Raw genomic sequence first — 22108 nt, forward strand, 5'->3', positions numbered from 1 at the left:
CGGTAATAAAAATAAATAGATCCTATAAAAGGAAAATTTTGAAAGACTTTTACAAGTCCTTATATCACAAGCAACTTGGCTTTTAATCTTTTTATGCAGAAAATGTATCTTAAAATATAACAAAAATAAATATTTATTATTATAATAGATAGAGTACCTTATAAAACCCAAGTAACTTATACAATGAAGAGCTGTCAGCAAGGACATTAACTATGTAGGTTAACAATGATGGTACAACAAATTAAATTTTAATAGCTTTATAAAAATATTAAAGAAAGAGTTAATAGCTACATTTCTATTTCTTCTAAACGATTATTAAGATACTTTTAAATAAAGTACCTACTGTACTAAAAATCTGGTAAATAAAAATATTATTTTAAAATAAAAAAATATCTCGAAAATATTAAACCATTTCTTATACAGGAGCTTTTCCCCTTTCTTAAGGTTTCTTAACTTTGGAGATAGTAATTTGAAGATACAAATAGATAAAGATAGGTGTAAATTTTTTCCTGTGTACAACTGAGGCTGCAGATGGAGACTTGGGACTGGACGAGGACGACACACTTACAGGCGACGACGTTGGCCAACAGCAGCATTCTCAGAAATATTGGTGTAGGTCACAGTCGCAGATAACATACAGTACTTGGGGCGGAGAGGGGGAACTGGCTTCGGGGAGGGTGTGTGCCGCAGTCCTGGCCTCATTGTATGCAAATGTGCCACGATCACCACCCGCCCAGGCCGATTCGATGATCCTCCCATCCCCCCACCCGATCCTCCCCAAATCCCAGTCCAAATCCATCGGCCACCACTGCTCTTCATGGGTGCCAGAATCGTTTTGTGTGCAAGTTACTCGAATTCGCATTCGCGTTTTCTGTTTCTTTATTTTTTCCCCCCTTTTTTTTTACGATTTTTTTGAGTTGTGCGATTTTTGGCATTTTTGCATTTCCTTTGTTTTTGTGCTAGCCCAGAGATGCTTATGTAAGCGACCATCGAGGAGACGACGACTCCTGGCCGAGGCTGCAGGAGCACGAGGACTGTTACATATTTCCCCTCAACCTTTAATATTAGCCCAAAGGCCAAATCACATAAAACTGGGTAATGCTGGCTAAGTGAATGCTCTATACTTTACCCAAAAATAGATAACTATTTTAAATATTAGATTCAGATAGAAGTAGACATGTTTAAATAAACTAGTAAGTCAGGATTCACGGTATCAATCTTGTTAGGATTTTCATAAATTATAACACAACATATATCTTTTAGATTTTTAATAACTCTATATATGAACATACGTTTTTCTTGCCCCAATGTTTCTTAAGTTAATTTATATTACAAATTATAGAACATATGGTATAAAATAAAATAGACTAAGATATTTAAATACTTGTAGATTTTCATAATATTTAAATTTTATTATAAATGTTAAAATCTTATTATAAAGATTTTAAATCAGGATTTTTAAATACTTCGTGAAGCTATCTAAATACTCAGCTTATAAATTACTTTGAAATGCAAAGCAATGGATCTGTTTTTTAGCCAATGGACTCCATTTTAAAGTGCATTTCAAAAGGTAAACAACGCAAAGAAATTTATAAATAAACGTCGACGACAATGGGAATGCTGGGCGCACAAAACCAAACATTTCAACAGGAACAACATGTAATTTTTGTACCGTCTGAACTCCTCCCGCTCCTCCGACTCCTCCAGATTCCCCAGCTCCTGCTCCTCTTAAAGCCTCCCACAATCCTGGCCATATGCAATGCCTTGGCCGGGGTCACGACACTTTTTGTGGCAGCAGCCACAGTCGCAGCAGCAGCAACATAAACAGTCGCAGGAGCCCAGAGACCGAGTCAAATAGTGGGAGAAGTATGGCAGAAAGTCCCTCCCGAAGGCCCCGGGCTTTTCAGCTTATTGTCTTGGCCAAAGCAGTTGGCCCCGCTGGATGGCTTGGACATTTCGAAGACCCTGCAACTGAACCCGAACCCAAACTGAAGCCAAAAAGCCAAACCAAAAAGCCAAGTCAAAACCCGAGGCGACTGCCTGGCGTCAAGAGAATGCGTCGAGCTTGTTGCCTTTTGGCTTTGATTTCGCATTGTGGAACTTTTCCTAGGAAAAAAATGTTACATGAAATTAATAAATAGGCAAATAAATGTTAAACAGCTGCTGTTTTGTACGTGTTCTGTTGCACGCGCACGGTAGCCATTGTGCTGCACACAGGGTGGTGCCTTTTGGCCAGAGTGGTGCTGGTGGTGCTATAGTGGCCATAGTGGTGCTGCTGATTCTGGTGGCGATGATGCTGCCCCAGGTATTTGCATAACACCACGGCGAGCCAAGGATTCCCGAAACCCAAGCCGAAACCAAAGACGAAGCTTAGCCCATTTTGCTATGGATCTTCCCAGGCCCTAACCATTTACTTCCTGCAACTTGCAACCACCTACTAAGCAGGCCCTCGGGGAGCTGGATTTCTGGATCTCTGCCACTGCATGCCAAATCATTTTTATGCACTTCACAGCAATTGCCAGTGGAACTAATGCCCCAGCTCTTAAAACCCAAATATATTCCGCTCCGCCCTCACCAAGAGCAATGCTTGAATATCGTAACTAAAGAAAACCAATAGCCAACGAGTAAAGTTGACCATTAGAATGACCTACAAGGAAAATGGAGGGGCATATGGATGGTAATATATATTGTTATAAACATAAAAAAATATTAAAAATCAAATTAGGAAAATAAATTGAATTCCTTTGGTATAACAAACTACAAGATTATTTTAAGCTTCCTTTAAATCTATATAGTGTTGTTATAAGTTATATAAGTTATTATTTTATACAAATAAAATAGCGTTAAAACTGTACATTAAATATTTCATTTAAAAAATTAATTATACCTTTAATCTAAATGTTTAAAAGTTTTTTCTTGAAAATGGGAGTTTTAAATTTTTTTCAAATCTTTATAACATTTGAGTACGGGAATACTTATTAAAAGGTTAAACATAAATCCATTTGTTATAATATATTTATATTATATTTTCGGTTCTTTATAGACTTCCTAATAAAATCCTCATCAGAACATTTTTATAGCTCTACAAAGCTTACATTTTCCATGCATACTAAAATCCCACCCCAAACTCCGTATAACATTTCAATCCGACTTGGATTAAGGCCTCGCACTACACACACTTTCCATCGTTTGAATTTCAAATGTTAAGAGGCGGCTTTTGGTGCTATATTAATATGTAAGCCACTCCAAAGCCGAACAGCAAACATAATAATTCGTCTATAATTTATACACAATTGTGGGTAAAATGTGTACAAGCATAATTTACACATAAACAAGCCACAAATCCAGGCAACAGCGGCCAACACACACCAGTGCACTTAGCCAGGCTTAGAAGGGGCCGAGGATGAAGAAGCAGCAGCAGGAAAACCAGCTAGAAAAGAAGAGGATGAGATCGGACCAGGTGACTGAGAAATTGATCAACGCTGTGGCGGGACATAAACTAAAAGCTTATTTAACATTAATTTCGCCACGAAAATCACAGAGCAATTTTAAACATCAGTTACATGGGTTTTTGGGCTGGAAAGGGGGGCCTTTGGTTTTTCCAGGGGCGGGGATTCGACGATCCGTTTGGAAGCTGCAGTCAACATGCGAAGCTCTGCTTTGGCCCCACTCCCCACACACCTGCCCATCGGGATCCCGTGTAATCTAAGCTGCCATTAAACAAAATACAAGAAAAAACTTACGAAAACATATGCTACATATTACCTCTGCGGGAAGGTGAGGCTTTCGGGAATGGGGATGAGGCGAGGTGACGGAAGTAAAGAAGTGAGGTGCACCATGGGATGAGATCATATCTGTAGTAGGGGAAATTTCAGGAGAATATTCTGAGACTTTCTAAAAATGTAAGGGAAGAGTGGATTGGGATAAAGATGATAATTGGGATTTAATTTTACAGTCAATGATAGGATCTAGACTTAATATTTTTGAAAATAATCATAACAATAAGTACATATTTATATTCCAAATATAATATTTAAGAATAAAATCAATTTATTTTGAAAGCTGACAAAAAAGATATGGTGGTTTCTTTATTGTTTCTAAGATTTTTTAACATCTGTACGTATTATTGTGGATATTTCGTTGTCTTTCCCAACTAAGCGGCTAAAAACCCCCAAAATATCCAGAGATATGACCCATTGTTCAACGACCTGCCTTTCTGGTTGCAGTTCGGCTGTTTGGCAGACAGTCGGGTAAGCCTTTTAGTGGGAGACCCGTGCGCCGCAGCAACATCTCTCCACGCTGAGCAATTGCACCTGCCTGGGCCAGATCTGCTCTGCTCTGGTTTGGTTTTAGTTTTAGTTTTGGCTGTGGTTCGGGATTTGGCTGGGCTCCAGTAAGATCGCTATATAGAGGATGGAGGATCGCAAGCGGCCAGCGTACCCCGGCAAGCGAGCTACAAAGATTTAGAGCGACATTAGAGCAGTCAATCCATCATGACTGAACATTACCATAAATTACACAGAAATAATTGATTATTACGAGAGGACGGAGCCGAAAGACGGGGCCAACTTTTGCACATGCAACTCAGGCAACGGCTCCCACCGCAGCAGCCTCTCTATTCGCGAGTGTGTGAGTGAGTGTGTGGCTTCCCTGTCCGTGTTAGCCATTACACTGGGCCAGACTCTGGGGATCAACTGGGGACCCGGGTCTCTCGGTGCTCTACGCAGCTCGGCCAGCGAACCGATTTAGTTTAAATTACGCTGGGAAGATGCGCGGCGACCTGGTCAACGAAAAGGTAACTCCCCAGTCAAGTCCTCCACTCAGTGGCAAATTAGCGATCCCAGGGAAGGCTAAGAATTCCTGACTATGCACTGAAAAAAATTATTTAATTTAACTCTATTTTCCAGTGCCCTAAAATTTAATATTTCATTGGAAAATATATTTGTTAAACACTGTCTTGAGGTATTTAATCGATGTGTGGGTATTATAACAAAGATTTTTTACCGATTCGTACCAATCTGTTACTAAAACACCTTCATAAGCAGTTCTAACTTTTTAATTTAACTATCAACTGTATTGAATATTTAACTATATAATCACCCTATAAATGCCCTTGTTTCTTTCAGTGCGTTCTGAGCTCGAATTCTTTTCAGATCCTACTAAGCACTTTGAACTCGCAGAAATTGCAGCCGACATGGAAGATTTTCCAGACGTATTACGCCCGTTGAGTAATTGCAGAATGAAAGCGCTTTAGACGGCGAAATTTAATCAAAGTAAACAAACAAATATTTGCCAATACCTCAACCGAAGTGATCTATCAGCTGAGGTACTAGAAAAATGTGAGCTTTACAGTTTGCCAACTTGGTTAGTTTATTTTTGGCCAACTAGACAAATTACCAGCTATTTGCTTGATGTTTAAATGAAGTCTGGGTAGAGGTTGAAATAGTTTGAAATATAATTAAACTGGCTTTTGGGGAGGGGATTTCTCTTAGGTTAAAATATGGAACTATTTACTATTTAATAACATTTATAGAGAATTTTCTTAGTATGGGTCTTACAATTTTAATTGGCCTCACCTTACAAATGACAACGAAAATTTCCCTTTCAACCCTGCAATCAAACCCAACCACAACACAAGGTTATTTACCCCTAACAACAAAGTGAAAATTTCCAATTTATCCAAACGAAGGCAAATCTTTTTGTGCAATGCCGCCTTATAAATACCCACTTTATAATGAGCTTAACAATCGTATGCCAAACAAACCAGTGATATCTGAAAATGGAATCGGAAAAGTAAAAATAGAGATACAGATACGAGGACCACTGACGAAGCCCCGATGAAACTTTGAATGATTGCGAAACGGCGATAAAAGGAGCAAAAGGAAAAGGATATTCGGACTGTCAGTTTGTCAATCTGCGATTGCATTGACACTTGAAGTTTATTATCCGCTGACATTTCAATTCTGATTGGAAATGGTACTGCGATGGCTCGAAAACAAAAGCCCAACTTTCGATGGGAATCTGAATCCCGGATGGCTGAAATTGATTGATCGTTGAATTTTTATTGAGTGATTGATACAAAGGGGAAATAAACATAAGTGAGCCAGGCCAAGGCAAAACAATAGTTTCAATTACAAAAGGCCCGAACTGGAGAAGCTGGATATGTAAACCAGAGGAGTTCAAAACGTCCATCTAGATGGGGCAAACAAAATATTATTAGGCAATGAAATATGGAGTTGCCAAGGTGTTTGCACGCTCAACTTCAAATCGACTTCTTCGTTTTCGACTTCGACTTCAACTTTGGCTGGAGTTCAACTTGGGCTCTCCTTCAGATTCAGCTAAAGAGCTTAAAAATGCTCGCCTGCCGTTTCTCGGCTTCTTATCAAGATGCTTTCAATGTTTCGTTTAGGATTTTCATTTGTAGCATTTAGCTGCTCTATAAAAAAATGCCCAGGCGACTCCTCTTCTGGCAATGTCAGTGCTTTACGCCTGTGCACATAAAAATATATATAGGTCTGTATATATATATAGTTAAGGCCCGCTTTGGCCGACACTCGTAAATTACAATAAATTATGTTGAAACTGATTATTCCATACAATTTATGGGGCCCTTTTAAGTGGGCGTGTGCACTTTTATTTTATTGTGAATGATGATGTAAATGATGCTGGCTTCGGACCCAAGTGGAAACCTCGAATGGTTGGCAGTACGCTCGAGTTGAGCCCGGGTCAAATTGTTTTCGGGGGGGCTGATGGGTTAATGAGGTTCAAGTTCTTGTTGAGCGGCCAAGTGCACGTAATGGCTCCTAAGATTGTGCCGCAGAAGAAGCTGATTTTGGTTTTCCTTTTTTTCCCCCCTTTTTTTGCCAAATTTGTGAATGCACTTTTCGTCCCTCGAGGGAATTGTGTTGTGGGAGTGTGTTAACTGCGCGGCCAGCCTATCAAGAGCCTCAAATCAGCGACTGAGCCAACAACATTCGACTTATAAAACACACACATCATCCCCAACCCCACCGCCACATTATCATCGTCGGCAGGAGCCGGAGGATCTGGATCGGGAATAGCCTTGGCAGCGGCGTAGCAAAAAATTTAATTAAGAAAATCAAGTCAAAGGCCCAAAAAAGCAAAAAAAAAATAAAACTGCGTTGCGACAACAACCGCGAAGACGCGCTCCAGCTTTCATATCTGATTGAAAAGCCCCAAGAGCCAAGGAGGAGATGGAGTTGGGGACCCGCAGACACTGCCAGCCAGCCGGAGGGAAAAAGATCCCGGGGGGAACCAGAAAACTGAGCTGAAAACGAGTGCAGCGAAAAATTTGATGCGATTTGGATCAGTGCGACACAATGAGGAGGCCAATGAGGCAGGGACCACCAAAAGAGGCAGGAGACACAGGGCCATGTAGCGCAGGCATCCCATTTCTTGTCCTGCACGCAGAAAAACCAGGTCAGTTAATGATGGAAAGGACCAAGTATGCAGAGAACTTAGATCTTAAATATCATCTTAGCCAAGACAACTTATTTGGTAGTTCTTTGTATCCCTTTAAAATATAGAAATATTCAAATTATTGTTCAAGTTTAAAACTCTTATAATATTTTATTGAATTTTTTTACATTTTAAATATGTAAATTATTTTAAAAAAAATCTAATTAACTCAATATCTCTCGGTGCGGAACCAAAAACGCAGGAACTAAGGTCTAAAATATCATCTTAACCTAAATTAAAAATCGTATAATATTTTATTCTATTTTTTCAAAACTCAAGTCTTAAAAAATCCAGTAAATTCCATTTCTCTCAGTGCCTTCTGGGCTGTTGTTTGCTTTTGTCAACGAACGGATTTCGATGATTATTCATTGGGCATGGCAGCCACAGGCCCGCACACAAGCACACTTGTCTGTGGCAAACAATTTCAGCAATTAGAATATCAAGCTATGCAGATCTCGCTCTGTTTTGTCGGATTTCTGATCTCGGCGATCCGCGGGCGATGCCAGCAATTGACATTGGCTCAAAGGAGATCAAAAGCAGGGCTCGCACACCCAGCACACGAAGGTCTGTGTGGCGCTTTAATGACATTTCTGGGGAAGAAAAACAGCCAGAAACCGCCCCTCCCTCCCATTCCTCCCAGTCCTCCCATTCCGCCCCCTTGCGACTCCAATTTAGCCTGTGTGTGGCGGGCCGAAACGAAAGACTTAGGACACAAACTTGCAAATTAAAGAACATTAATTTTCGCCCAACTTGCGCAGAAGGAGCGAGATCCCGAACTGAAAACCCAAAACCAGACCGGGAATACTACCATTTCGTAGCTCCTCCTGCTGATTGATTACACCGGCCAGCAGGGCACAAACAGAAAATGCAGGCTGGCCTGCTCCACAGCCTGCTTTTTGGCCTGGGAAAAAATCATAATAATAATGATACATAATAAAAATGGAAAACTTCTAGACGCCATATAAATCAGAGCAAATATGAATTGCTGTTTGTGTCTGACTCTACTGACTGTTTATTTGTTTGTTACTCGCCTTTTTGTTCTTTTCACTGCAGTGGTGGTTGTTGTTCTTTTTTTGGTGGTGGAGTACTCGAAGCTTTTGTCAATTGCTGTGGTTGCATAGTGGTTAAGGATTGGGGAAATGGGTGAAAGTATATGATTTATAAACTAAAAATATTTTAAATTTATTTAGTTAATAAGGTTACTTAAATTTCCTTCGTTTGTAGAATTTGCATTCCCGTTGTATTTTATTTATCTTCTTATTTTAACTTTGGAACACTTAAGATCATTTAAGGTTGGAAAACTGAAGAAAAAAGTCCCAAATCTGTATAATATCAGGGTAAAACCATTGTAAAAATATTTTTAAAAATGTCATTAATTTAAAATTAGATATAAATACTTTAGAAATGTAAAGTACTCAATAAGGTTATAAAAAATTATAATAGTTCTAGTATTTGACCCACTGTATTCAATTGAACTGCTGCATTTCGGCATTGTTCCGCAGCCCTGCTCTTGTAATTCTGTCTGGCTCCTTGGGAGCTTTTGTGATCGCTGCTGCAGTTGCAGTTGCACTCGGAGTCGACTCTGCAACGCTCCTCATATTGCACACGATGCGGAGAGATCCGAGACACAAGACTCGAATGGAGTCTCGGGACCAGACCAACCGAACCGGAGAACCAGCCGCAGTTGTCGCCGTTTTGGCCCATTGTCTGTGTGGGAAAAAGCCAGCGACTCTACGAAATAAAAAATAAAAAAAGGAAAACCGAAAACACAATGTATGCTAACCGATAGTTTTCAATGCCAAATGGTTTATGCATTCGACTGCTCATGGCAATCATAAAGCGAAAATACTTTGGCCAATGGACAATGCTTAAACGCCGCATAAATTCACTTTAAGCATCTCCCGGGAATCGGATAAGCATATGCGGCCAGTTTAACCCACATCTTGGAGTCCGATTTGCCCCCACCACTCCACTTCACTCCACTCCAGAGCTCCAGCTCCATCCTGCATTGGTGCCAATCATTATATTTTAACAGCTTGTTTGCTCGCTTGTTTTACAAATTGAAATCGCCAACGAAAATGTTACAATAAATTTAAATAAACACAAGCATTTTGCCGACAACGATTGGCGATTGGGGAATACTTGGTGCCGTTTGTTGTCCGTCCTGGCTGGTTTTATTTCAACCAGACGATACCAGACGAGACCAAGACCGCTGCATCCCGAACCTAATCGCTGCGTTTAATTTACTTAAATTATACTAATGATCTTGAGCTGCCCCGGGTCCCAAGAGTAGAGCTCTCGAGCCAACTCGGAGTCATTTGTTTTGGCTCGTTTATGGGGGAAGGCGGCTCAATTGATTTGGCCAAAGCCAAAGCAGCCGCCAAAGAGAGCCGACAGCCGGAGACCGGAGACCAGAAACCAGGAGATGTCCAAGTTCCAGTCCCCAGTCACAAAGACCAATCCAATCCACTCCACTCCAATCCCCCAGCTAGTGCGAATCCGAGTGTTGCGAGTGTCGCTAGATATGGCCTGACATTTAGATGAAGTGTCTGTGAATCTGAGCCGAGTCGGCGGCCTCTCGATTTCCAGCTGCGTTGGCCCGGCCGAGCTGCTCTTTTGGCCATCTAAATGTCGTCGTGTAATTCCATTCATAAACAAAACTTTAATTTTATTGCACACTGGTGGAAAAATCTGCGTAGAATGGCTATAAATCTACCTAAATTTCATTTAACTACTAAAAAGTATACGTTTTTCCTTAAAATGTAACTTTATTCGATGATATATTAAAATTCATTCATATGATTATATTGTGAGGTTTTATACCACTTATAAATGTGCCTAAATGTATGCAGTAAAAAATGATGTTGTCTTCAAAATTAATCCATGGTGCTTCTGACATTTTATGTTGCATACTTTTAGATACCTTTTTTCATTCATTTAATTTTTAAAACGGATAATAAATATTTTTTAGAATGTATTTTAAATTAATTTGATAAGTACTCTAGATAAACGTCTTTAAATTTCAAGGATATATATTTGATCTTTCAAAGGCCTGTATTATATTGTCTTAAATATGAAACTTCTTCCGAGGACCCTCTTTTTCCTGTGTACCTTAAGTTGACATAGTCTGACTCTTGGACAATGTGAAGGCGTTGGCTTCGTTTGGATGCTAGTTGGTTTCTGCTGAATGCTGCATCAAAAACGATTATCATAGACCTCGAAATGGCTCAATTAGTTCTCGTGGGGCCCCGAGAATGGAACTCCCCGCGGCTTCTCTGTGCGAAAGTTTATTGATTGGCATTGCATACCTGTTGAGTTGTAGTTTCTGCATAGCTCAAAGTTGTTTTCATCCGGAGAAACTTTCTGTGCATTTTTGCGGGCCAAGTTTACATAGAAGGAGCAATTCCCCCCACTCGATTTCAGCATTCCGAGGACACTAAAATCCGATTCCATGGGAGCTAAGTATGCCACTACTAAGCCATGCCATTGACACCCATGCGATTGTTGTTAATTAATTAAAAAGAAACACTCATAGGCGATTGCGTTGACAAGATAAAATGGCCAAGCCACACACAGATTCAGGCAAATAAAATAATACAAGTAAAAATGGAATTGGATAAACGCTCGACTCCCAACCGAATGCAATAAATTGTGACAAAAAAACAAAAATCGGCTTCAAAATCTATATATTGGCTGTGGCAGTGGCGTCAAGGTGCGACATTGACCCTGGTTTTCCCCTGTGTTTGCAGTGTGCTTTTGTGTTTCTTGACTTTGACTGTCTGTGTGTGTGGCACAAATCTAAAACAACAAAGCTGCAAAAAAATTATAACGTTATCGGGGCAACTGCAATAATGCATTGCATTTAAAAGTGCATAAAATGTTTAGTGGAGTTGGAGTTTTCGGTTTTCCACGCCACGACAAATGAACTACACTGGTCTACAAAAAGGTTAGGAGCCAATAATACTGAACTGGTAATCAAAAAAATCGTTTTGGATTTATTAACTTAAATATATGTATAAAGCTGTACATTCGAAACTAAGTATCCACGCAAAACAAAAGCCACCTATCTAAACTAAGATTAGTTAAAGCACAAATCTATTGTCAAACAACTTAGCACACATTTAATAAAATAAACTTATTTTCAGTAAAAAAATTTTAAGTATTAAAATTTTTTTAGTTTTTAAATCCTTAGGTATAATAAAAATGTTCAAAGCCTACTTTGTTAACCAGTTATATCAGGCAGTCAGGGCCAAAGTTAACCTTGCTAAAGCAGTTATTCTTGCCGTTGCTGTTGTGTGTTGCTGGTGCCGCCGATGTTGTTGTTGCAGCTGCAGGCAATGCCACTTGCAACAACAGCAACTATATAGAACACAGCTGTGCCAAGCAAAATAATAAAAAAAAATAAAAGAAAAAATGATAGCCAAGTATTGGTACTTGAGGAAAAAAAAATGTAGAAACAATTATTGCCATTAGCAAATTGGAAATATTTTCTGCTGTTGTTCGACTTGGCTGCTATTTTTTTTCTCACGGCTCTAGTAAAAGCCTTTCCTTTCACCAAACAACAAAACATCATCTCTGCCCAATTGGTTTGTCAATAAGCACAATTGAAATCAGCGATCATCTACGTAATTAGCCAGCAGCGGAAAAAGAACCACCAACCAGCAGAAAAGTGGTGCTAAAACTCGAGAGGGCGAGAAGAAATGTAATTTGTTTTCACACAACATAATCAACATGATAACCCCGGCCGAAAACGTCTTTAGATTGAGTCTAATGATGATAAACGCTTTTACTGTGAGGTAACTACAGACTCCTGACACCGACGCAAGGCTCTCTGTGGGATGGGATGCGATGGGATGGCCAACTTTGGACTGCACCACCAGGCACCACCGAAAGATGCAGATAGGGGGAGCCCAGGGAGGGAGTTCCAATGGCTGGCTGGGCCAATAATAAGTCAACATTCCAAGGCGTGTTAAGAGATGCTCGATTAAATGCCTCAATTGTGGCTCATATTGAACACCAACGGGCAACGGGCAACGGGCAATGGGCACTGGGCAACAGACAGTCTGAGCCAAAAGTCGACGATCCGGGCAACATCGACACCACACACCACCTGTCTGCAAAGTACAAAAATCAAAAAAAAAAGGAGGAGATGGAGTGGAAGAAGCAGCGGCAGCAAATAGCACGCCCCCACCAACGGTCAACTTGCAACTCGGTGGGGCAGTGGTGCACTCGGTGGTGCTGTGGCACTGCAGCCATGGCCTGCCTGACTTTTAGCACCGCCGCAGACTGGGCGAAATCGTTTAGTGTCGTACCTAACTAAGAAAACGTATTTTCAATATCGAAATTATTATTATTAGCTGACAGCAAATCGCAGTTTTCAGTTTTCAACTGACTTTCCGCGGCTGTTTGCCGGCTCATGTTGTAATAAATGGCCAGGACTTAGGTACCAGTGCTCTCTGTGTATACACTTTGTATGATATGCGAGTGCTGAGCCAAAACAAAAAGGGTTCCCTGAGTGCGGGCAGGTTTATCGGGTCAATTGCCAAATTGGGTAAATGGGAGTCGATGGTTCTTGGATCGAAATGCTTTGAAATAGAGTATTATGTAGGCAAAAAAGATGGAAACCATTGTTTTAATTAACGTTTTTATAAATAATGTTCACACATTATGCCTTCTATGCCATTTTAAGTGGGGTATCTATATTTGAAAAATAAGAAATAATAAGCAGACAACTAAAAAAGCGACAGTATCCAATACACAATAGTCCAAATGCACACAAAATTTTACTTAAAATGGTGACTTAACCAAAAGTTAAAGTAAAATAAACAAAATTTTTAACATAATCATATTTGAAAGTCTATATAAAATTATAAAGTGAGTAAAAATCCAGCTATTGGACTTGTGTACTCTCAATTTGCTGGGATATTTTAATCAAAACTAATAATAGGTATAAGAAATGTATTATTAATTTGAAATCATCTATCAAAGTGTCGGACTTTTCCAAGTAAAGAAAATATCAATCAAGCTTTGTTTATAATTAATAGGAAAAATCGTAAGTTACCTAGAAACAAGCCAAGTAAAGATATTATTAAGCAATAATTGCCATGTTTTGAATAACTTTTTTAACTATTTAATTACATACCTTTAAAGGGTATCCACATTGCCACCACGTTGGAACCCACAGAGCGGCACTGGCTGCCATCAATTTTGCGCTCGTCCCTCGCTATCGGAGACTTTGGGGCCGGCTTCTAAAGGTGAGAAACTGGCCATATTGCTGGCGGGTGTAAGGCTGCACCCTGGTAACACACACACTGGCGCACACACCCAGGCAACTTGGGACCACAGAGCCAGGCCGGCACAATTATATGCCATTTTGCAAAAAAAAATGAAAAAACTTTCAATAAAAATAATCATATCCAAATGAAATTTATGCACAACTAAGCAGGTGTTTAGTGACGAGTCAAGCGGCGGGTTCAGTGGTTTCGATTTTTGAATTCGGCCAAAGGTGAAAAGCGCCGACCCCTGGAAGCGACTCCCCCCGGAGTTGGAAGGTGGAGATTCGTTCCAGTTGTCGATTCATCAAACAAGATAATCCGGATGGGCCAGCACAATATAACGAGGCGAGCTGTGATAAGCAACACGTCGTATCGAATTACCGATCTTCCAATTAACCGACCAATAATGCGGCATGGACCTTTTAATTTCTTTCAAATACTGCCAACTCACGCAGTATCCACCAACCACTAGGAATTTTTTATTGGCCATTGCAACCAAATAACACAATAGACACATTTTGTAAGCAACAACGGGGGGCTAATCAACTTCAAACGAGAACAATTGCGCCGAGTCGGTTTCTGGACAGGATCGATGGGAATTGCAAGTGGTTTGAAGGTTGGTGGGGGTAGTAAATACGTAGGTAATCCACCTCAAACGATGCAAAATGAATGAATCCCATATTAAATACAAACAGTGCTGAGATTGCCCAACGGATATCACTGCGGAAAATCTAAATTCGATTCGATTGTTAGGAAGTATCTCCTACTTTTTTAATAACAGAAACTAACGAGTTATTAGTTCTTATGTAAATAATGGTATGTACTGAGATGAAAAAATTAAATTGAAGGTAATAATTCTTTTAAAAGGAATTTCCAGTTTATAGGAATGATACTCATGTATCATTTTATCAAGTACTGGAATTACATTTAAATATTAAACGAATTCATTTATAGTCGTTACCAAATCTGGTTTTACATTGCGTGTCAGAACGGATTGGCTTAATCTGAAATCTTAAAAGTGGCAATTGAATGTAAGGGGTTATATGGCAAGAAAATCATAACAGCGGCTAAGCAAATATGAATATTTGTAGTATTAAGTAATATAATACTACAATTATTAAACATGTATTACAGCAACAATATTAATTTAATTTTATAACTATCATTTGTTTACTCTTCAATAATTTCCTTATTGTTAGCTAATCAACTAGGAAGCAAACAAATTGTAGCTTTCCAGATCAAAGGCGATCTACAAGTAGTTTGAAGGGATAGCAGAAAACTGAATGACTACCGAGAACCCCTTTCGATCGATGCAAAATGATTGAATTCAATACGGGGCCGTGGCACTTAACATCCATCAAAACACTAAACGAGGAGTATTTAGAACGGCAACCAGTTGTTGCCGGTTGCACATGCAACATGTTGCCGGTTGACATATGAGCAGCAGCAACATCAGCGGCAACAGCGGCTGAAAAAGAAGAAAGGAACTTTTGCCGCCACACCAAAGTCCGGTGTTTTTCGAAGAGCAGCGGCTACTACACAGGAATCCCCGGGAACTCGGTAACTCGGGGAGCCTGGGCAACTGGGGACCTAACAAGCTGAAGAAGCCGGCCCAGAATTATGTAACAACCATCGCACTGGCAGTGGCCTGCAAATTTGCAAGTCAAGAGTCCAAGAGTCACTGGAGATGTCACTCTGTGCGGATGGACAACTCGGCGGACAGATGAGCAAAGCGGCCGCCGCCTGGATTTCCTCCTCGGTTCCTGGACTCCTCTGCTGCCCATTCGCTTGGTTGTTGAACTTAATCCCAGCATGATGGTGCAACATTCGCCGAGTGTCCGTTGTCCTGGCAAGGTTGTTATGGACGCACCACCACCACCGCCGTCGCCGCTCGTTTGTTTGTTGTGGCAAACACAGATGGTGGTGGATTTCAAGGGGATTAAACCGTAGGAAACCACTGGAAACATCAGCACTTGTCCGCCGAATAACCACCGAAGATGATCTCACGACGCGACAAATTGCTGCAGCAGCCGTGGGAGCAGCTGCGGTACGCCCAGCACCGCGAGAAGGTCATGTCCGCCCGCCCAGCCATCGACACCCACACGCCCCGTGCCCACGAGCACGTGCAGCGCAAGTGGAAGAAGCAGCAGGTCGAGCGGGAGCGCCAGCAGCAGATCGAGCGGGAGAACCTGCGGCTCCTCCAGAAGCTGGGCGACATCATGCGCACCAAGCGCATCAACAACCTCTGGCTGGAGCCGAGGCCCAAGTGAGTGGCACAGGGGATTTAGCACTAACTATACGTGACTCAAAAGGGAGACACCTTGGAGCTCCGTTTATTAACATTACTAACTTACTGTCCTATCAAAAGAACATATCAATTCTTTTAATTCTAAACTTGTAATACTGAAGACGGTAACTAACTTACTGTTTTATAGATGTCATTAATTACCCTGAGTGTTTCACCTTAGCAACATATTTGGATCTGTTACCAATGAGCCATATTTCAATAACGTATTGCTGTTTGATTTTTCAAACTAATAGGTATTTGTTCTTAACTATCAACAGTTTTTACACAAATTTAAGTTTGTCAGATTTTGAAATTTGTATAGTTATTTTTTATATAATGGTATTGAAAATGATGTTACCTGTAAAACTAGGGAAAAAGTATACTAAAAAACTATTATTTCTTTGAAGGGTCTCATACATTTTGATTAAAATTGGTTTTTATAATACCAAGCGTTGTATATTGGCTAGCTTTGTCTGATATCCGGTTTTTATTTCGTTTTATAAAAACTATTTAAATAAATTCGAGGTTTTACAAAACTATCTATAAACCGAAGTGATCCAACAAAAAACTTTTATCCTAATTTCAGTTTTCTCAATCGAGAGAAGCTCTTTCCCACCCGCCCGTACTCGAGTCTTCCGGAAATCGTCACTATTTATGGGAAACAACCGCCGGGACCGCTCATCTACGGCTCGCTGCCCAAACCGACGGTCGTGGGTCGGTGTCCCACCTGCAGCGGCAATCCGGAGCGCACCGAGGTGGCCATTCCCGAGCAGCGTACTCCTTGGGCGCCGGAGAGGAAGTCCTGGAACCGGAAGAACCAGGAGCAAGAGAGAAAGCAGCGCTGCTACCACTGCGGATTCGTAAAAACCACCGAACGCAAATTCTTCGAGGAGTTCTCCTACTCTTACTCATACGACGAATGATGAAGCTCACGGATTTGTAGTCAAATAAAAAGAAATTCAAGTTTATTCATCCGCCTTGGGTATGTTCGGTGGCAAAGTGGCAAAGGTGAGGAAGCCCGTGTGACCGGGCAGCGTTTGGGGATTGCTGGAGGTCAGGTACTTCTTCACCTCCTTGGGCGCTTTGCTTTCCTCGGCATTGGCTGCCGTCGCCGTCGTCTCTTCGGTTTTGGGCAATTTAAGGAACTCCAGATCGATGACAGGCAGCGTGCGGGTCTTGACCACATTCTCCTGCTGCAACACCTCCAAGGAGACGATCTCGTTGAAGCCCAGCTTGGTCAGCTCCTGGATGCAGCGCTGCGACTGCTCAATGCAGGGCGAGAACGAACAAAAGCGACCGCCTGGGGAGGAAGAGAAAAAGAAATCAGGTTTTCATCTTACATCTTAAAAATAGTACCTCTGTTTTTAGATTTTTACCAAGATTTAAATATAAATGTGGTTGCAAAGTTGCATGCCCAACTTTCCCTACATTTTTGGTATTCGATTGGCCTGCCTTTTAAGACGAGGTTCCAATGCAGTAGTGGTAACCTAGGTCCGGTGCAAACCTGCTGAACAATTGAAGTTCCCATCCGCCTAATGACAAACTCGCCCGGTCAGCCTGCCTTGGCCGCATCAAGTGTCAAAAGCGGGCTCATTCAATGTCAAACACGGTGAAATGGCAGCCCGACTGACTAGCTGACTGGATCTCTGGCTCACTGGATGGATAACTGACTGACTGACCGACAGTGTTGGTGTATATATGTAGGTATTTTATAATATGCCTTCTAACTAGGTACATTGTAATAAGAGTTAAAACTATTTTTGTCTACCTATTTATAAAGTATATGAAAGGTATTGCAAAATATTTAGAGCCTATAACATCGTACAAAATTATTCTATACTTTGAATAATCTGTTCTTACCGATCTCTATGGAAAGATGACCCTAAATTGCGTTCGGTTACCTAGTATATAAGGAGCGGGATACCCTTTAAATGACTTCCACTAGGTACTTATGTTTGCCTGCTTGGTGTACCTAGCCCAGGCAACCCAATAATGTACCCTAGCATCGCTGCCAACCAGAGATATCCGCCTGATTGCCGGATTGCCCGCAAAAGGGCGCTGACAACTAGTTGTCAACGCGATGTTGGCCACTCACCGGACAGCTTCAACGCCTTGAAGGCGTGCGGCACGGCGAGATCGGGTGCGGGCAGATCCAAGAAGACCGCATCGGCCTTTCCGTCCAGCTCCTCGCCGAAGCCCAGGTTGCACACATCCCGATGGTAGACGGTGACGAAGTCGGCGATGCCATGTCGCCGGAACTCTTCGCGTGCCTGATCCGCTCGAGCCTCATGGAAATCGAAGGTGTGCAGGTGTCCGGTGGGTTTCAGTGCCCTCAGGAAGTAGTGCGATAGGGAACCTGATCCTGTGCCCGATTCAATGACCACCGCACCAGGTCGAACCTCCAGTTGGTGGATGATCATACTGATATCCGGGGTATAGATGATCTGCGTGCGATGAGGGAGGGTTTGGGTCCACAGCTCCGGCGTGGGCTGCAGGACATGGGCCCAGCCCTTGGAGAGCTCCACTTTGCTTCCATACTCCACGCCTATGATATCTGTAACAAACATTTATTTTAGATCAAGCTAAGAATTAAGGAATTTTAAACTTACTTTCCACTTTTAGGGATCCATAGTTCGTCTGAAAGATATGAGGTATGGTTTCTCCTCGTTTATTGACTATTTCCGGCACCGCTTCAATTGCATGCATGGAACTAACACTTAGGTATAGTATCACGACATCGCCCTTTTCTATGTGGGTCTTGGGTTTCAGAAAACTCATGTTTTATGTTAAAAAACTACAAAACTCCGGTTTATTTACAAAATAAGCGCGTGTTTAAAATCTAGAGGTGGAAGTTTGGGACAATCAACAGGCAATCGATACATTTTACCAGGGCTGAAACAACATGATGTTAAGCATTTATCGATAGTATCATCGATTCTGGTTCCACCCCTATCTTCTCTTCTTCCTTCTTTTGATTTCCGGAGAGGTTTGTGTTTTAATATTAATAACTATTTTGATTGCAAAAAGCGTTTAAAAAGCTAAGACAAGGCTGCTAAAAGATACCTACTATGTGTCAGCAAACGACTAATGTTGTTATCCCTATGTTTCTTGATCTTTTCCATATTTTGTGTGGAAACATTGGATATTCCGGGCGATATTATGGAATAGCAGCCTAAATATGGTGCAGCGTTTGACTTTGAGGCGACGTCTGTCGTACAACACCCGCTCCAACAAGAGGCGCATGTGAGTACTTGAGATTTTAACAGATCTCCGGGTTACTAAAGACTGTCCCTTTTGTTTACAGTGTGCGCACTCCCGGAGGCCGTCTGGTGTACCAGTACGTGAAGAAGAACCCCACTGTTCCACGCTGTGGCCAGTGCAAGGAGAAGCTCCACGGGATCACGCCCTCCAGGCCCAGCGAGCGTCCCAGGATGTCCAAGCGCCTAAAGACCGTTTCCAGGACCTACGGCGGAGTCCTGTGCCACGGCTGCCTGCGCGAGCGCATCGTCCGCGCCTTCCTCATCGAGGAGCAGAAGATCGTCAAGGCTCTGAAGAGCCAGCGCGAGGCCCTGGTCAAGCCCGTCAAGAAGGTGGTGGAAAAGAAGCCGGCGAAGGCCAAGGCCGCCGCCAAGAAGCCGGTTGGCAAGTCCGCCGGAAAGCCTGGAGCCAAGGCCGTCGGCAAGAAGCCCGCCCCCAAGGGCGTCGTCAAGTCCAAGAAGTAAACCTCCGACCCACCAACTCAGGGGATCTGATTTTGGACTGCTTTTTGTAATAAAGAAACCACAAACTGGACACGTTACCGCCACCTTTTAATCGTCAGTTGATAGTGACAGTGAAATTAACTTTGTTTCGAACTCAAAAAACAGTTTATAGTTGCAGAACCAAACCATCAGATGATTTTTTATAAATAATGTTCAACAATCAACCAATTTTTGCAAGTTACTTATTTTAAGAATATATAATATTCAAAGAATATTGATTATTGAAGACTTTGAAAAAATGCAATGGTTAAAAAGTTTAATCAACAAGGTAGAAACTTCAAACTAGCCTTGTTAAACCGGTTTTATATGAATTTAATCATAAATAAATGTGATCAACGAATTTGTAGGCAAGATAATGGAATTCGTCTGTTAAGTTAAACATTTATAATTTTTATAACACGCCTTCTATTTTTAAATTTGAATTTTTCAAAAATAGTTTGAATTAAAAAACAGCTGTTCATAAGGTAAACAAGCGGCACAGTCTTCCTCTTTTCTGTTTGCCATTCACATTTTCCACTGACATGTGAGCCACTACAAATTAGTAAAAACTTTTATGATGCCACAAATAGCAAATAAACCAAATGAATCGTGAGTTTACTTTTAATTTACATTAATTGATATAAACTAAGCAATGTTTAACTTAACCAGCACAATAAGAGTGCCGTTTGAGACGCCACGCCTGGCAGAGATCGCCTACAGAGTGCTTAGTGTGGACCAGGAACCGCGCCGGAACTTCGTGCAGAAAACTTTGAGCCTGGATGGCGATGTCCTGGTGGTCCACTTCCAAGCCGACCAAGTAAAGAGCCTGCGCACCGCCATCACCTCCTTCTTCGAGAGCCTGCTCCTCTGCCAGGACACCATCAAACAGTTTGGGGACTCCCCAGAGGACAAGCCAATCCACGCCAGCACCGAGGACGATGCCGGAGCACAGTCCGGCTCCGACTCCGCATAGGGCCATCTATGGATTCGCCTTCTACATGCTGTTTACCGTCCTGTTCCTCGTCTACGTGGCCTGGGCCCTGCTACCCCTGGAATTCGGCCTGCATTCCTATCTGCCCGACAAGTATTTCGCCGTATTTGTGCCCTTCCTGGTGCTGGTCTTCGCCTGGTTCTTTGCCTTCCTCATCTACCCGGCTATAAATCTCTCGATGACTGTCAATGTGGATGCCATTGCCTCCGTGGTGGACCCGAAGTTGGTACTGCCCAAGGGCACAGAGTTCACCTCCTGGTCGCAGTTGCAGAAGGGCCAGGAGAGCAAGGAATCAGAGACGAAGAAGTTCTCCCCAGTGAGCTGCAACCTCTGCAGGACCTTCCACCAGCCCGTGACAAGGGCGCCCATTGCACCACTGCGTTTTCTGGATCTCCAGGAAGTAAATACAGCGTATTACAACTAAAAAACTAACAGATTGCTTTTTAATAATTCAAAAGAAAATCACTTTCTTCGAACGGTGGTCCAGCCGTCCTCGGGCTCCACGAATTCCTGAGCCTGCTGTTTGCGCGTCTGTGAACGGGTCATACGGCCACTGCTGCTGGGAGCATCCTCGTCGTCCTGGCCCATTTCATCATCATCCTCCTCGTCATCGTCGTCCATATCCTCATCGGAGGAGGAATCCCCCTCAATGGGTGTGTAGGTGATCTTCACATCGGGACGCAGCCACTCCTTGCCCGCAGGAAGCTTACTCAGTTCCGCCTCTATTTGTGGATACTGATTCTGCTGGGCCATCAGCTTGTAGCGCAGCAGATTCCGGCAAATCTCCGGGATGGAGTCGTCGTCGCAGAGGGTATTGAACTCCTGATCCATCAGCTCCTCCACGACCTCCTGCAGCTCACCCTGGGTGATGTTCTCATTCGATATGCAGTACTGATAGGTGTAGTCCATGATTTCTATGGCTACCTGTACGGGACGCATCGAGATTAGGTTAGAAGAGAGCCCGTATTAGGGGGATGTATGAACCCACCTGCTGGCCATTGCGTCCGCCCATGCCATGCTCCACCGCCAGCCTGAGATCCTGCCAGTGGTTGAAGATCTTCTCCACAATCAGGCGAAAATTCTTTTGGAACTCGGTTTGTTGTGTGGCTGCCATGCTGTTCGGGATAGTGACATTCGCAGGGAGCAACCAACAGGGAGGTGTGCCATTCGCAGGGAATAACTAACAAATTAATATATATTATTTTTAAAAAGTATATTAATGGGGCTTAAGTTTTAGAGATATATTTTAAATATCTGTTTTATTCATTGTTTAATTAAAAACTAAATTATATTTAACATACTTAAAACAGTGTTGCAAGTTGTCGAAAGTATTGTG

General features: G+C 42.0%; 6 protein-coding genes across 7 annotated transcripts; 4 read left to right on the forward strand and 2 right to left on the reverse strand.

The window, feature by feature from the left end:
• Positions 1-14628: 14628 nt before the first annotated feature.
• On the forward strand, positions 14629-17009 carry LOC108014063 (uncharacterized). Its single transcript, XM_017080082.4, has 2 exons — positions 14629-16020; positions 16628-17009. Exons 1-2 carry the CDS (start codon positions 15752-15754, stop codon positions 16962-16964), a joined length of 606 nt encoding a protein of 201 aa, XP_016935571.2. The 5' UTR covers positions 14629-15751; the 3' UTR covers positions 16965-17009.
• On the reverse strand, positions 16978-18900 carry Trmt61 (tRNA methyltransferase 61). The gene is made up of 3 exons (XM_017080080.4): positions 18651-18900; positions 18137-18595; positions 16978-17341 (listed from the first exon to the last, which is right to left on the reverse strand). The coding sequence occupies exons 1-3, from the start codon at positions 18817-18819 to the stop codon at positions 17007-17009; spliced, it is 963 nt and encodes a 320-aa protein (XP_016935569.4). The 5' UTR covers positions 18820-18900; the 3' UTR covers positions 16978-17006.
• Positions 18901-19212: 312 nt separating this feature from the next.
• On the forward strand, positions 19213-19833 carry RpL34a (Ribosomal protein L34a). The gene is made up of 2 exons (XM_017080077.4): positions 19213-19284; positions 19346-19833. Exons 1-2 carry the CDS (start codon positions 19220-19222, stop codon positions 19761-19763), a joined length of 483 nt encoding a protein of 160 aa, XP_016935566.4. The 5' UTR covers positions 19213-19219; the 3' UTR covers positions 19764-19833.
• Positions 19834-20158: 325 nt separating this feature from the next.
• Positions 20159-21052, forward strand: Tcs6 (Threonyl-carbamoyl synthesis 6). The gene is made up of 2 exons (XM_065865442.2): positions 20159-20390; positions 20451-21052. Exons 1-2 carry the CDS (start codon positions 20356-20358, stop codon positions 20752-20754), a joined length of 339 nt encoding a protein of 112 aa, XP_065721514.2. The 5' UTR covers positions 20159-20355; the 3' UTR covers positions 20755-21052.
• Positions 20720-21204, forward strand: PIG-P (phosphatidylinositol glycan anchor biosynthesis class P). Its single transcript, XM_017080072.4, has one exon. It carries the CDS (start codon positions 20720-20722, stop codon positions 21194-21196), a length of 477 nt encoding a protein of 158 aa, XP_016935561.4. The 3' UTR covers positions 21197-21204.
• On the reverse strand, positions 21187-21924 carry LOC108014054 (pre-rRNA-processing protein TSR2 homolog). Of its 2 annotated transcripts, none has more exons than XM_017080071.4 (2): positions 21761-21924; positions 21187-21696 (listed from the first exon to the last, which is right to left on the reverse strand). In XM_017080071.4, exons 1-2 carry the CDS (start codon positions 21884-21886, stop codon positions 21235-21237), a joined length of 588 nt encoding a protein of 195 aa, XP_016935560.4. In that variant the 5' UTR covers positions 21887-21924; the 3' UTR covers positions 21187-21234. The 2 variants fall into 2 exon arrangements, with proteins under 2 accessions (XP_016935560.4, XP_070852176.1); XM_070996075.1 differs by having other exon boundaries at positions 21187-21692; positions 21757-21917.
• Between the last annotated feature and the right edge of the window lie 184 nt (positions 21925-22108).

This window comes from Drosophila suzukii, chromosome 3 (genome assembly GCF_043229965.1).
Source record: "Drosophila suzukii chromosome 3, CBGP_Dsuzu_IsoJpt1.0, whole genome shotgun sequence".
NCBI lineage: Eukaryota > Metazoa > Arthropoda > Insecta > Diptera > Drosophilidae > Drosophila > Drosophila suzukii.